Source organism: Moschus berezovskii, chromosome 14 (assembly GCF_049115385.1).
Source record: "Moschus berezovskii isolate FMDL1 chromosome 14, NW_MosBer_1.0, whole genome shotgun sequence".
In the NCBI taxonomy this organism is placed as follows: domain Eukaryota; kingdom Metazoa; phylum Chordata; class Mammalia; order Artiodactyla; family Moschidae; genus Moschus; species Moschus berezovskii.
The window spans coordinates 56,009,655-56,024,032 of record NC_142473.1 but is presented as its reverse complement, the minus strand read 5'-3'; the positions used below and the strand labels follow the sequence as shown (position 1 = coordinate 56,024,032).

Genomic DNA, 14,378 nt, shown 5'->3' with positions numbered 1-14,378 from the left:
ACATCTATTATTTCATTAAGCTCCCACCCCTAATCTTATAAATGGACTAGAGATGTTGACATAGCTAGTAAGCAGATGAGCAAATATCAGAAACCAAGCATTTTCTCTCTCAGGTTTTATACTGTTCCCACATCTTCATCAGTTCTACCTTTTTTGAGTTCCTGCTTATTAGAAAAATTCAGTGTTTTCCCAAGTGATAGTTTAAGATTTATATTTATTCTTTACTTAGCAACCTACCAATGTCTTTTATTTTATATTAATAGATTTAAAACTGAATTTAGCATTTAAACAGCAAGCATTGTATGTAAGAACTTTTTCATAATTATTTTGCTTTTGTTTACTCTTTTATAGGCTCTTGATGGAAATGTGTATGACCACCTTAAGGATTATTTAATCGCCTTCAGCCGGACTGAGCTAGAGACATGCCAAGCTGTGCAGAACACATTCCAATTTTTATTAGAAACCTCCAGCAAGGCAAGTTACCTTCAGTGCAGTATGCTATATATCCATTTAGAATCTAAAATGTCTTTAGATACAAACAAAATTAATGTATCAATGACGTTAGAATGCTTTAAAGGACAAATTTTTTGAAAACGGTATTCCTTCTAACAGAGTTGAAAGGTGTTTCGTTCTTCCTGATGAAGGTCAAAAAGAGTGGTGATGATATAGGCTGTCTCAGAACATCAGTCATTATTAGCATGTCTGTTGCTTTTGAAAAGAATGGTTTTAAGAACTTTTATTTTCCACTCAAATTATTTTTGAATGCACTCAGTTCATAAAACAACAGGGTCAGGTGTCGGTGGGAAGAATAATAAAGGGACACAAAAACGAAAATTAAAATTTTATGATTGATAAGCAAATTAATGTTATAATATCTTGCTTTAAACAATTAACCTTGCCTTCTATATGCTGTCATTCTTTGATAGTTATCTTCTCCTTCAAGTTTGCTTAGCATGTCACCAGAGAAGGTGATGGCAGCCCGCTCCAGTACTCTTGCCTGGAAAATCCCGTGGACGGAAGAGCCTGGTAGGCTGCAGTCCATGGGGTCATGAAGAGTCAGACACAGCTGAGCGACTTCACTTTCACTTTTCACTTTCATGCATTGGAGAAGGAAATGGCAACCCACTCCAGTATTCTTGCCTGGAGAATCCCAGGGACGGGGGAGCCTGGTGGGCTGCCGTCTGTGGGGTCACACAGAGTCAGACACGACTGAAACAGCTTAGCAGCAGCATGTCACACTGTTTACACAGAAAAGAAATCAAATTGTTTTCTTTAGGATCTGACAGATTAAAATTTTTTGCAGTAGAGAAAGTATCCTTTGGAAGATAAATTATTCCTGTGGTTAATTAATCTTATTTTCTTTCTGATAAATTAAATGCACAGTAAATGTTTCCTGACTGAATGTACATTCATTTTATGACTACTATTTTAAAAGATCCAGTTCAATTCTCTTTTTTGGCCAGAGGAGTGGGAACTGGCTAATACCTTAGAAAGTTGTTTGGAAAGGAATCAGGGTATCCATATTACAAGACAGAGGCCAAAGACAAGAAAGAAAAGGGCACAGTCTGTGTCCCTTTTCTTTTCCTGAATTGTCTCCATGTGTATTTATTATTTTCAGTGTACCATAGCTCCAATTCTATTTTTAGAAAAACAATTAAAATGCTAAGTTCAGGAGGAAATACAAATATCACTAGTCTGGTGCTTTGAAATCCTTTCATATTTTTGTATTCTTATATTTTTACCCCTAGGATTCAATAAAAGATGTAAAAGAATGAATATATAGAGAGGATAAATGGATGGGTAGATGGATAGTTATGTGAAAGAAAATGTAGAAAAATGTTGATTGAAGAGTCTAGGTAGTCGTATACAGGTGTTTCTGTACAGTTCTTTTTATTTTAATGTGTATACATTTGACATTGGGGGTAGAAGTCTATAAAAATGTTTCGGTTTGTTCTTTTATGAAGAAGTTGATTTTTAACTAGTACTCAGATGTTTATATGTACTGGTCCATTTGGGTTTTCTGTATCTTTTTTAGTGTGTTTCGGTAACTTCACTTTCCTAAACAAATTGGCTTTTTCATTTATCAAATTTAAAGGCATAAATTTGCATATAAACTTGTTTGCCTCTGTAATTGTCTCCCTTTTTCTTTCTAATATATTTTGTGCTTTCTCTCTTATTTTGATCAGACTTTGCTATCTATTTTATTAATCTTTTCCAAAAGCCAACTCTTGTTCTACTTCTCAGTGTTATTGTTCCCTATCTCCTTAATTACTACCTTTATATTCATTACTTCTTTCTAGTTTATTACAGTTAATGTTTTTAGGCTTCTTTTTCTATTAGGTTCTCTATTTTCAGCGTTTTCAAATAAATCCACTTGAGCCTAAAAAATTTCTCTTTCTATTGTAATTGCATTCTGTGATAGGTACGTAGGGCTTTTTAAAATTGCTTCTGCATTCCCCCCCTCATTAACCCATGAATTATTTAGAAGTTTTTCCAGTTTCCATTTAATGGAGGGAGTACATAGTGTGTGACATTTTTCATTTCTAATTTTATCAGAGAGATTGTCCCCAGACAAAATTTTTTTGGAAATATTTTTCCAAGAATGTTTGAGCACACTGCCTTTAGTTTATAAAACAGGTAAGCATTTAGTCTTTAAAATGTGCTAATATTTTATATAGCAGTTCACAGTTTTCTAGTTTTTAATACATCCTCTGAGATTGGTATTATCTTGCTCATTCTGTAGAAAGAAAAACAGACCCTGGAAGTTTATGTGATTTGCCTGAGGTCACAAACACACACATAGTGTTTTCCATGCTCTACTAATATCTATATTATCTTTTTATTTTATATTGTTTTCATAGAAAATGAATTAAAAATGTATAAACTGATTTGGACACATAAAGAGATAAGCTTTTATTTTCCTCTACATTCACTCATATGGGTATCTTATTCCCCAGGGATGAGGAAGAAATAAGATGCTCTTATGTTTAGATTGAAAGTGGTAGTAATAAAAATTTAATAAGAATAATGTAACTAGGAGATGTGCCCTTTTATTCCTAGTACCAGAAGAGCTCACACCTAGTTTTATGCCGTGTGCTTTTCTGTTAACAAAGAGCTTGTTCTGCTACTTTTGTTATCCTGCTAAAAGCACCCTAGTGATCTGATAATCCAGAAAGAAGTTAAAAATTTTTTTTATTTTTATTCTATACCATTACTAGCTTGTCTTTGGGGGAAGTTCATTTTTTTCCACATATCTAAATTGTAACTGTACATGTATTTTGGGGGTAGTCCATAGTCACATTGTAAATTTTATAATGCCCTCTATACCTTTCATTCCCTAAAGGGAAGCAGCTGGCCCTAGGAACTTCTGTTTAATTTTAATTATTTATGAAAGCTTGCTTTTCTTCTTAATATTTTATGAAATGCTTTGTGCTTGTAACTGAAGCAGATATTGTCAGAGAGATTTTCTTTAGTATAGTAATTCTAAAGTTGGTTCTACTGGCCTTACAATTTGTTTATGTAAGGAAATTCCTACCAATTAATAATGTAGCTCTTTTTTAGCAATTCAAAATTAGCAGGATTATTCTATATTTCTTCAGAAATTAAATTATCTAGTATTGTCACTCTTAATACCTTAAAGATGTACCAAAAAAGTAAACTTAATAAAGGGGAAAATCACATGATCATCTCAAAAACACAGGAAAAGTATATAACAAACTTCAGTACTCTCTTATGATAAAAATGCTCAGCAAATTAGGAATAGAAGGTAACTTCCTGAACGTGGTAAAAGGCATTTTTTATAAACCTACATCATATATCATACTCAGTGTTGAAAGACTGAAAGCTTTCCCTAAGATAGGATCAGACAAGGATGCCCACTTTCACAGCTATTATTCACCATTGTGGTGAATGGGCCTCCCTTGTGGCTCAGCTGGTGAAAAATCCGCCTGCAATATGGGAGACCTGGATTCAACCCCTGGGTTGGGAAGATCCCCTGGAGAAGGGAGAGGCTACCCGCTCCAGTATTCTGGCCTGGAGAATTCCATGGACTGTATTCATGGGTTGCAAAGATTCAGACAGGACTAAGTGACTTTCACTCTTTCACCGTTGTACTGAACGTCCTGATGTGAGCAGTTAGGCAGGAAACAGAAATAGGAGGCACCAAAATGGAAAGAAAGAAGTAAAAGTATATATTTGCACATGACATGATTGTATATAAAAAACCCTATAGAATCCACAAAAGTCCTAGGGCTAGTAAATGAACTCAGCAAAAGTTGCAAATACAAAATAAAAACACAAAAATCTGTTATGTTTCTATATTTCATCAGTGAATGAACTGAAAGAAAATTATGAAAATAATTCCAGTTATAATAGTATTTGAAGAATAAATACCTAGAAATAAATTTAACCAAAACACAAAAGACTTGTACATTGAAAAACTGTAAAAATTGCTGAAATTAAAGAAGATCTAAATAAATGGAAATAATAAATGTATATAGATTAGAAGATTTAATATCTCTAATATTTCAGTATTCCCCAAAGTAATTTATTGATTCAGTGCTGCTGCTGCTACGTCACTTCGGTTGTGTCCAACTCTTCGCAACCCCATGGACTGCAGCCTACCAGGCTCCTCCATCTGTAGGATTTTCCAGGCAAGAGTACTGGAGTGGGTTGCCATTGCCTTCTCCAAGATTCAGTGCAATTCCTATCAAAATTCCAATGACCTTTTTTGCAGAAATGGAACAACCAATCCTCAAATTCATGTGGAACTACAAGGGATCCTGAAACATTGAAAAGGAAAAACAAAATTGGAGGACTCACACATCCCAGTTTTAAAACTTACTACAAAGTTATGGTAATTAAGAGTGTGGTACTAGCATAAGGCTAGACATGGAAGAATTGAGAGTCCAGAAATAAGCTCAAACATCTGTGGCCAATTGATTTCAACAAGGTTGTCAAGGCCATTTGATAGAGAAAGAATAGTCTCTTCAACAAGAAGTGATAAAACAATAGGATCAGTCAGGTCAGTTCAGTTCAGTCGCTCAGTCGTGTCCGACTCTTTGCGACCCCATGAATCACAGCACGCCAGGCCTCCCTATCCATCACCAACTCCCGGAGTTTACTCAAACTCATGTCCATCGAGTCGGTGATGCCATCCCTCCATCTCATTCTCTGTCGTCCCCTTCTCCCGCCCCCAATCTTTCCCAGCATCAGGGTCTTTTCCAGTTCCACATGCAAAAGAATAAAATTAAACCCCTTCCTCACTCCATATATAAAAATTAACTCAAAATGGGCCAACAACCTAAAACTGTAAAATTATAGAAGAAAATACAGAAGTAAATCTTTGTGACATTGGGTTTGCCAGTTTATTCTTAGAGTTAACATGAAAGCACAGCAGCAAAAGATGATAGATAACTGAACTGGTGGGCTGCAGTCCATGGGTCACTAAGAGTCGGACATGACTGAGTGATTTCACTGTCATGCATTGGAGAAGGAAATGGCAACCTGCTCCAATGTTCTTGCCTGGAGAATCCCAGGGATGGGGGAGCCTGGTGGGCTGCCGTGGATGAGGTCACATAGAGTTGGACACAACTGAATCGACTTAGCAGCAGCAGCAGCAAATTACAAGTTTTTGTGCATCAAATAACATTGTGAAAGATGTGAAAAAGCCCATAGAATGGGAGAAATATTTATAAATCATGTGCCTGATAGGAATTTAATATTCAAAATATATAAATAACTTTTACAACTCAGCACATAAAAGACAAATGACCCAATTTAAAAATGGGCAAAGGACTTGAATAGACATTTTTCCAAGGAAAATGTACACATGAAAAGATCCTAAGCACCATTAGTTATTGGAGAAATGTAAATGAAAACCACAATGAAATACCACTTTAATAATTAAAACAACACACATATAATAGCAAGTGTTGGCAGGGATGTGGTAAAATTAGAACTCTTGTACATTGTAGGATTGTAAAATGGTGTCGCCACTGTGGAAAACAGTTCAGTAATTCCTCAAAAAATGAGACAGAGTTACCATATGACACTTCCACTTTTTTTGAAAACAAGTGTTTAAACAAAAATATTGTACAGAAATGTTCACAGCAGTGTTATTCATAGTGAAGTCGCTCAGTCATGTCCTACTCTTTGCAACCCCATGGACTGTAGCCTACCAGGCTCCTCCATCCATGGGATTTTCCAGGCAAGAATACTGGAGTGGGTTGCCATTTCTTTCTCCAGGAGATAATAGCCAGTAATTGTAAACACCCTAAATGTCAATCAGCTGGTGATTAGATAAATAAAATACAGTTTATCCACACTATGGAATATTATTTGTTCATAAAAAGGAATGAACTACTGATATATCATACAACACATGTCCCACAGAATAAAAAAAATACAAATAGCTATTACCATATAAAAAAGATACTTTTATGGGCTACGTTGTATCCCCTAAAATTCATATGTGGAAGTCCTAACCTCTGGTACCTCAGAATGTGACTGTTCTTGGATATCAGGCCTTTAAAGAGGTTAAGGTAAAAAAGAGGTCATACGGATGAGCTCTAATCCAATATGACTGGTGTTCATAGAAGGTTAGAGTGCGAATAGGCACAAAGGGAAGTCCAGAAAAGACACCAGGAAAAGGCGATCATCTGCAAGCCAAGGAAAGAAGCCCTCAGAAGAAACCAGCCCTGCCAACACCTTGATCTTGGGCTTCTAGCCTCCAGACCTGTGAGGAAACAGAATTACCTTGGTTAAGCCACCTCCTCTATGGTCCTTTGTCATGGAACCCCTAGGAAACTAGTACAGATGCTTAAACTTACTATTAATCAAAGAACTGGAAATTAAAATCACTATGAGATTCTATTTTACACTTATGAGATTGACAAAAATTGACAGGAATGATTGTTGATGAGAATATGGATTAACAGAAGCTTATATACTGCCCTGAGGGGTACAGATTGATGTATGCAATTTCAACACATTTGGCATTATCTAGTCAATTTAAAGATGCACTTAACTTATGACTCAGTTGTTCTACTTCTTAGAATATAACATAGAGAAACTCTGGCCCCAGAGTGGGTACCAGAAGACTTTGAGATATTGTTCATAGCAACTTCCTTTGTCAGATTAGAAAAAGCTAGAAATAACCTAACTGTCCACCACCAGTAAGATGAATAATGGAATACCAAATAGCAATAAAAATGAAAGATCTGTAGGCACATGCATTAATATGGATGAGATTCACAAATGTGATGTTGAGCAAAAAGCAAGTTGCAAAACAAGGACTTACTGTATAGCACAGGGAACTGTACTCAGTATGGTAACCTGTGATGGAAAAGAATCTGAAAAAGAATGTGTATGTGTATGTATAGCTAAATCACTTTGCTTTAACACTTGGAACTAACACAACATTGTAAATTAACGATACTTCAATTTTTAGAAAAGCAACTTGCAAAGAATACACACACATTTATACAGCATTCAGAAATATCCAAGAAAAGAGTATCATTTTGAGATACGTCATATGTAATAACACTGTTAAAAGGAAAGAAAAAAGAGGAGCACAGTTAAATTTAGTAAAGTGGTTATATCTAGAGGAGCATGCATTCACAGAGGGGCAGATAGTCCCACAAAGGAGTAAAACGTGCTTCTGGATGTTGAGGAATTGTTTGCCAAAAGAATCTTATATGTTACAATGGACCACAGTTCATAAATATGTAACATATACTTGTGATATTAAAATGTAATCAAAGAGGGCAACTAGGGGGAAAGTGTCTTAAAGGGTCCTTGGATTGGGGAATGGGAGAGATTCCCCAACTTAAAAAAAATTAAAAAAAAAAAAAAAGGTTGAACACGCCTTAGGAAGTAAGGTGGGAATGTAATAAGGAGAGGATGTATAGATTTCTACAGTAATGGTAATGTTTTATTTAATCTCAATAGTGGATACAGATGTGTTCTTTAACAGCTGTCTATTGGATACTACTTTAGACAGAAGTCATTGTGCTAGTTGCTGAAGGTTACATCAGTAACGAGATTGAAGGCCTGATCTCCGTTGTCACAGGGAGTGACTGAAGGAAGCAGAAAGGGAAAGATTACAAGGGAATGAGGAAACTTTTGAAAATGAGGGATATGTTCATTATCTTGATTGTGGTGATTTTTACAGATATTTAGGAGAGTTAAAATTTATCGAAGTATACACTTTACGTACAGGTTATTGTATACATGTCAGTTATACTTCAGTAATACCTTTACAGAGAGAAAAATAGGGCATATATCCTAGAAAAAATGAAAATTTAGTTTCACACAGAAGCTTACACACAAATGTTCAGAGTAGTTTTTAGTCATAATAGTTGAAAACTGGAAACTCCTTAAATGACCTTCAATGAGTGAAGGACCAAAATAAATGGTGGTGTTTCCATACTATGAAGTACTGCTCAGCTATAAAAAGGAGTGAACTGTTGATACATGCAACAGATTGGATGAACTTCAAGGAAATAATGCTGAATGAAAATAGGCTTCCCTAGTGGTCCAGTGGTTAAGACTCCACACTTGCACTGCAAGGGGCATGGGTTTGATCCCTGATTGAAGAACTAAGATCCCTCATGTTACACCATGCAGCCAAAAACATATACCAAAAGGTATATGGTGCATGATTCCATTCTGTAACATTTGTGAAATAGTGTATTTATAGAAATAGAGAACAGATAAGCAGTTGCCAGGAATTAGGGATGAGGAGAGTTCAGGGAAGGGACTTCCTAGGTAGTTCAGTGGTAAAAAATCTGCTTGCCAGTTCAGGAGATGCGTTCAATCCCTGAATTAGGAAGATCCCCTGGAGAAGGAAATGACAACCCACTCCAGTATTTTTGCCTGGGAAATCCCGTAGACAGAGGAGGCTGGGAGGCTACAGTCCATGAGGTGGCAAAAAAGTCAGATGCGACTTAATCATTAAACAAACAAAGTAGAGGGAAGTATTATGGAACAGCACAAGGGAGTCATGTGGCGGTGGTTCAGTTAAATATCCTGATTGGGATAGTGGTTGCATGAAGTTATACATGTGATAAAATTGTATAAACCTTTACACACACATATCCCAAAATGAGTGCATATGTTAATAAAACTGGTGACATCTAAATAAGCTTTATGGTTTGTACCAGTGTCAGTTTCCTGATTTTCACATTTACGGTATTTATGCAAGGTGCTGACATTGGGAGGTGCACAGGATCTCTTCGCAACTTCCTTTCAAAATGAATTGTTTCAGAGAGAAGACCAGTTACTAACCCAGTGCCTCTATTGTACAGGTCTTGTTTTCCATGTACTTCTCCTACTCATTTTAAAAAACAAAACAGTGCTTTTTGGGAAAATAGTACTGATTCTAGATCTGGGACATAAAATATTTAAGGTAAATATTAAATAATTAGTCATAATGGAAAGCAGGAAGACTATCAAAAACTACTAGGTCATCTCCAGGGACTCAAGATGTGATCTTGCTAGCCAAAGATGGGATTATTTTAGCTTTGATAATGATAGCAGTAGATTGAAATAATCAAATATTTTTAAATCCATGACTTTATAATAATTTATTAAAGTATAATTGATCATTCTTTTGAGGTTACTAGGGAAACAGACCAATTTGAAAACTAGATAATAAAGAGAAGAGGCAAGTGTTTATCCTGCCTTATACAAAATCAGCCTCAAGGTAATAAATAATTGAGTTTGAAAGTTTCTCTTATACAAGTATTCTAGCTAATAAATGAAAAAGGAATGATGGAATTCTTTGATAAAGTGATAGAAAAATATAGAAAACTCTAGTTCTTGCAGCCCCTAATATGTCTAGGCATTTATCATCATAGATCTGTTCTTAGTTTCCTAGGGTTACTATACAAATTACCATAAATGGGATGACTTAAAATGACTGACATTTATTCTCTCTCAATTCTGGAAGCCAGAAGTCAGAAATGAAAGCGTCAGCAAGGCTACACTCCCACCCAAGGCTTTAGAGGATAATCGGTTTCTTACCTTTTTCAACTTCTGATAGCTTCAGACTTTTGTTTGTCTGTGGTCACATCACTCCAATCTCTCCCTCTTGTCTCACTGGCTCCTCTTTTTTCTGTGTTTACTTCTGTTTGTCTTTTACAATAACATCACTTAGCATTACTTTCAGAGCCCAACCACAGAATGCAGAATATTTCCTAGTCTCAAAATCCTTAATAATTATATCTGCAATGGGCCTTTTTTCAAACGAGGTAGCATTCACAAGTTCAGTGCTAAGGACAGGGATCTCTCTTTTGGAGAGCCACCGTTCGTTCAGCCCACTACAGCTGTTAATAGCAAAAAGAGGCAAGTCAGAGGCAAGCCTTCTCACAGAGGTAAACACCACCTTGCCAAAAAATAAAACAATAAATGTGAATGCAGTGAAACATCAACTTACAGGACACACAAGAAATAGAACACTACAAGGATGGAGTGAACAAAATTCAGACTATGGGAAACTACAGAACAAAAACTCAGTTTCTTCAGCAGGTAAATTGCAAGTGAGGTGGGTGAAGGAGACAGAGGAAGAAACTTACATGTGATTTTTGCGGGGGAGGGCACACCACGTGCCATGTGAGATATCCGTTCCCTGATCACGGATCAAACCTGCAGCCTCTGCACTGGAAGCTTGGATTCTTAACCACTGTACTGCCAGGAAGGTCCCAAGAAATCTATATATGAAAAGAAACCTAAGCAACATCATCCATATGCTCTGTAGGAACTTTATTGTGATCCTAATGTGAAAAACTTTAAAAAATATGAACAAAAAATCAAACAGTTATTGTTTTATAATGTTCATTGTACATTTTAATATATGTTTCCTAAAGTCTGTCTTCTAGACATTACACTGAAATATTTATAGTTGACATAATATATCTGCAAGGAGATCTAACCAGTCCATTCTAAAGGAGATCAGTCCTGGATGTTCATTGGAAGGACTGATGCTAAAGCTGAAACTCCAATACTTTGGCCACCTCATGCGAAGAGTTGACTCACTGGAAAAGACTCTGATGCTGGGAGGGATTGAGGGCAGGAGGAGAAGGGGACGACAGAGAATGAGATGGCTGGATGGCATCACCGACTCGATGGACATGAGTTTGAGTGAACTCTGGGAATTGGTGATGGACAGGGAGGCCTGGCGTGCTGTGATTCATGGGGTCGCAAAGAGTCGGACACGACTGAGCGACTGAACTGAACTGGATATGTCTAGGACTTCCTTCAGTTTAATAGAAGGTGGAAGGGGTAGGTGGGTTTTAGATGAAATTGGTGTGTTTTGGAAGTTGGTTGATAGTACGTGGGGACACATTATACTGTTTTCTCTTTAAAATATTCTAGAGCAAAAAATTAAAATTTTTAAAAAGATTAATACCTCCCTCTTGAAAGAAAGAAGGGAAGGAAGTTGGGTTTGTTTTGCTTCAGGGTTTAGGTTTAGCAACCAGAAGGATGATCCTCTTAGCTTTTTCTGCAGGATGACTAGTGAGGCTGTGTCTCAGGACTGTATCAGGAGCTTTCTCAGTTATTCTAGCTTAAAACTGGAATCCAGGAAAAGAAAAAACATATTTCCCTTTAAGAATATGTTTATTCGGCCAGCCTTCCCTGACCACATATTTTCAATCACTCCTCCCTCCACCCCAGCCCTGCAGTCTGAATTAAATAGCACTTGAGCTCTCCTAGTGCCTTCTACACACTTTGTTAGTGTATTTTAATTGTGTAATCTGTTTAATTGTCCAAGTTTCTAGATAATAAATTCCTTGAAGATACTAACTTTGTTTATTCATATTTATTCCTCTGTGTATAACCCTTTCCCTGCTGCATTTAATATTAGCCTGGTAAACTCTGTCAGTAAATGGTTATTGAAGGCAGGGGAGGTAAACAATAGAGAATTGGTAAGTAAAATGCAAAATATACCTCCTCCTTTCTCCATCTCCTGAATGAATTCTTTTCCCAGGTCTACTAAAGTATAGCCAAAAACTGCTGTAAACTTTATTTCCTTCTTCCGCCCATCTTCTGGCAGAGGTCTAATGAGCTTTAGCAGATGAAAGACAAGTCAAGGGTAAGCAGTGTAGCAAACTGGAACCTGGATTTCTGTACAATCAAGTGCTGCTGGTTTCCACTCTTTCCCAGGGAATATAACAGTGAATTCTTTTTAGACGGCTCTCTTTCAGTGCTATTTGTTTTGCTAGTTTCTGTGTATCAAAATTTTTCTTCTCTATAAAGCCCTTTCTAGTCTGTTCTTTTTGGTATGCTTTAAGATGGTAATTAGAATATAACTTTCTCAGAAATGTGGCGAGAAGTACTAGAAAAATACTATTTTTTGCTGTGTACAAGGTTATCTGGCAGTTTCCTAGTAGATGGCAGTCTCCATAAAGCAAACTTTAAGAGGCCTACAAAACTTTAGAACTGGTTTAGAAAAAACTGATGTGCTTCCCTGTTTGCATCTACCTATCCCCATTCAAAAGAATAACATCTTGTGTAATAGCCATCTTTCTGCAGTCTTAAAATAGTACATATTGTCTAGTCCCCAAATCTGGGCTAGTTTCTAACCTAGTACTTTCCATGTTTAGATTCTTGAGAAAATGGGGCACAAGGATAACAACTGTTATCCAAAATGAAGGGCTTGCCTGGTGACTGGGGCTCCACACTTCCATTTCAGGAGGCCCAGTTTCAATCCCTGGATCCCACATGATCAACTAAGACCTGATGCAGCCAAATAAATAAATAAAAATTTTAAAAATAAATGAAATGAAAAAAATTGTAATTATCATTTCTTTTTGACCACGTAGTACTGGACGATTTCTCATTTTTTGAAAACTACAGAAAAAACCCTAAACTTTTAAAATGCAATTATTGCACATTTTAACCTTGTTAAAGACTTAAAGATATTTTATTTTCTCTTTAGGTGGTACGAGACTATAATCTTCAGCTGTTTTTACAAGAGAATGCTGTGTTTCACAAACCCCAGCCCTTCCAGTTCCAGCCTTGTGACAGTGATACTGTAAGGGAATTCCAGATTTTCATTTTATTTGTTTTTAAGCTATGTTTGTGTTTCAGTGACTATTCTCTTTGGAATAGACAAAAAAGACTGAGTATATCTCAATTTTATAATAAAATTGTAAGGATGCCGAGAAACGGTGACATTCCTTTCTAAAGTATGACTAACACACCCAACATCTTTATGCTAACAACTTTCTACTTAGTAGGGTTAAATTATAAAGCAAGTTACGGGAAATCTGAAAACTGAACTGAGGGAAGAAAAGAAAAATATTCAATAAATTTTTTTCAATTCAGATGTAAACTTATACTTTCTATTTATGAAATTCTTCACATGTATACCCTTCCGAAGAAACCAGTGGTTTTTAACCAGAATAGAATTAATAAATAGAATAATGAATATGTGTATATGAATATTTTACTGGGTTTATTAAAAATTATAGGACCTTTTTAATTCCTTTCAGATTTCCTAGACTGTGGAAGTATTAACACAAATGCCAAACTGGCAATGTATAAAAAGCAAACATTAATCATATACTTTTATCCTTGAGTTTGCTCTATGAAAAATGATAGCCATTTTTGAATTTTAAAATAAAGAACCAGAATACTAATTTAATAACATTTTTAAAAGGTATTTTGCTTCTATAAGGTAAGAAAACACATATCTAGCACATTCTTTCAATGCAGGTAAGCCAAGAGGGAAGTCAAGTTATATTGGTAAAGTCTGTGGTAAACTTAGAATCAAGACCAGGGGAGTTTATGGTACCAGAGTTTAATGGTATCAGTAATAGAAACCTTTGCTGGAGGTATCTTCATTACTTTTCCTACTAAATTTTAAGTAGCCCTGTTAGTGGCTATATAAAGAAATGTAGGAAATTGGGATTTCCCTCTAGATTATTAACCCTTGCCGTTAGAAGTGCCTTTTTTTAATCTATCAGCTTTTGCTTAACGACTCGGAGACATTGTCCTGAGGATACAGGGTATGGACAAGTTTGCCAAGCTTGACTTAAAATTGTGACCCATTTGAGATTATTTTGTCTTTGCCCAGTTTCCTCAGTAAAATGAGGCTGATAGGGACTCGCATCTCATTCATTTGAAGCCCCATGACAACCCTAAATCCTTCTTTGTTTCTAAACTCTGTGCTAAATGTTCTTAGCTCTGTGTCCCTGTTTGCCGTACAATTCTAACTCTATGCTGTTTTCTGTCCTTGTGCAATCTGTACTGGGCAGAGTTTAAAAGCTGCCCAGCTGGTGGATATTGAGTTCTCCCCTGTCAGTGCTCTGAGAATGACCATAGCTGAGGTATTTGGGGGTATGGGTCAGGGGTGGGAGGGATGGGGTATGTGG

At 36.2% G+C, this 14,378-nt stretch overlaps 1 protein-coding gene across 1 annotated transcript in view; it reads left to right on the top strand.

The window, feature by feature from the left end:
• The window catches only part of FCHSD2 (FCH and double SH3 domains 2), a 249,661-nt gene that overhangs the window by 176,402 nt on the left and 58,881 nt on the right, over window positions 1-14,378 (top strand). Inside the window, exons 9-10 of the mRNA XM_055423620.2 lie at window positions 352-474; window positions 12,941-13,036. Coding sequence (XP_055279595.2) covers window positions 352-474; window positions 12,941-13,036 — 219 coding nt within the window. The remainder of the gene's footprint in view (window positions 1-351; window positions 475-12,940; window positions 13,037-14,378) is intronic.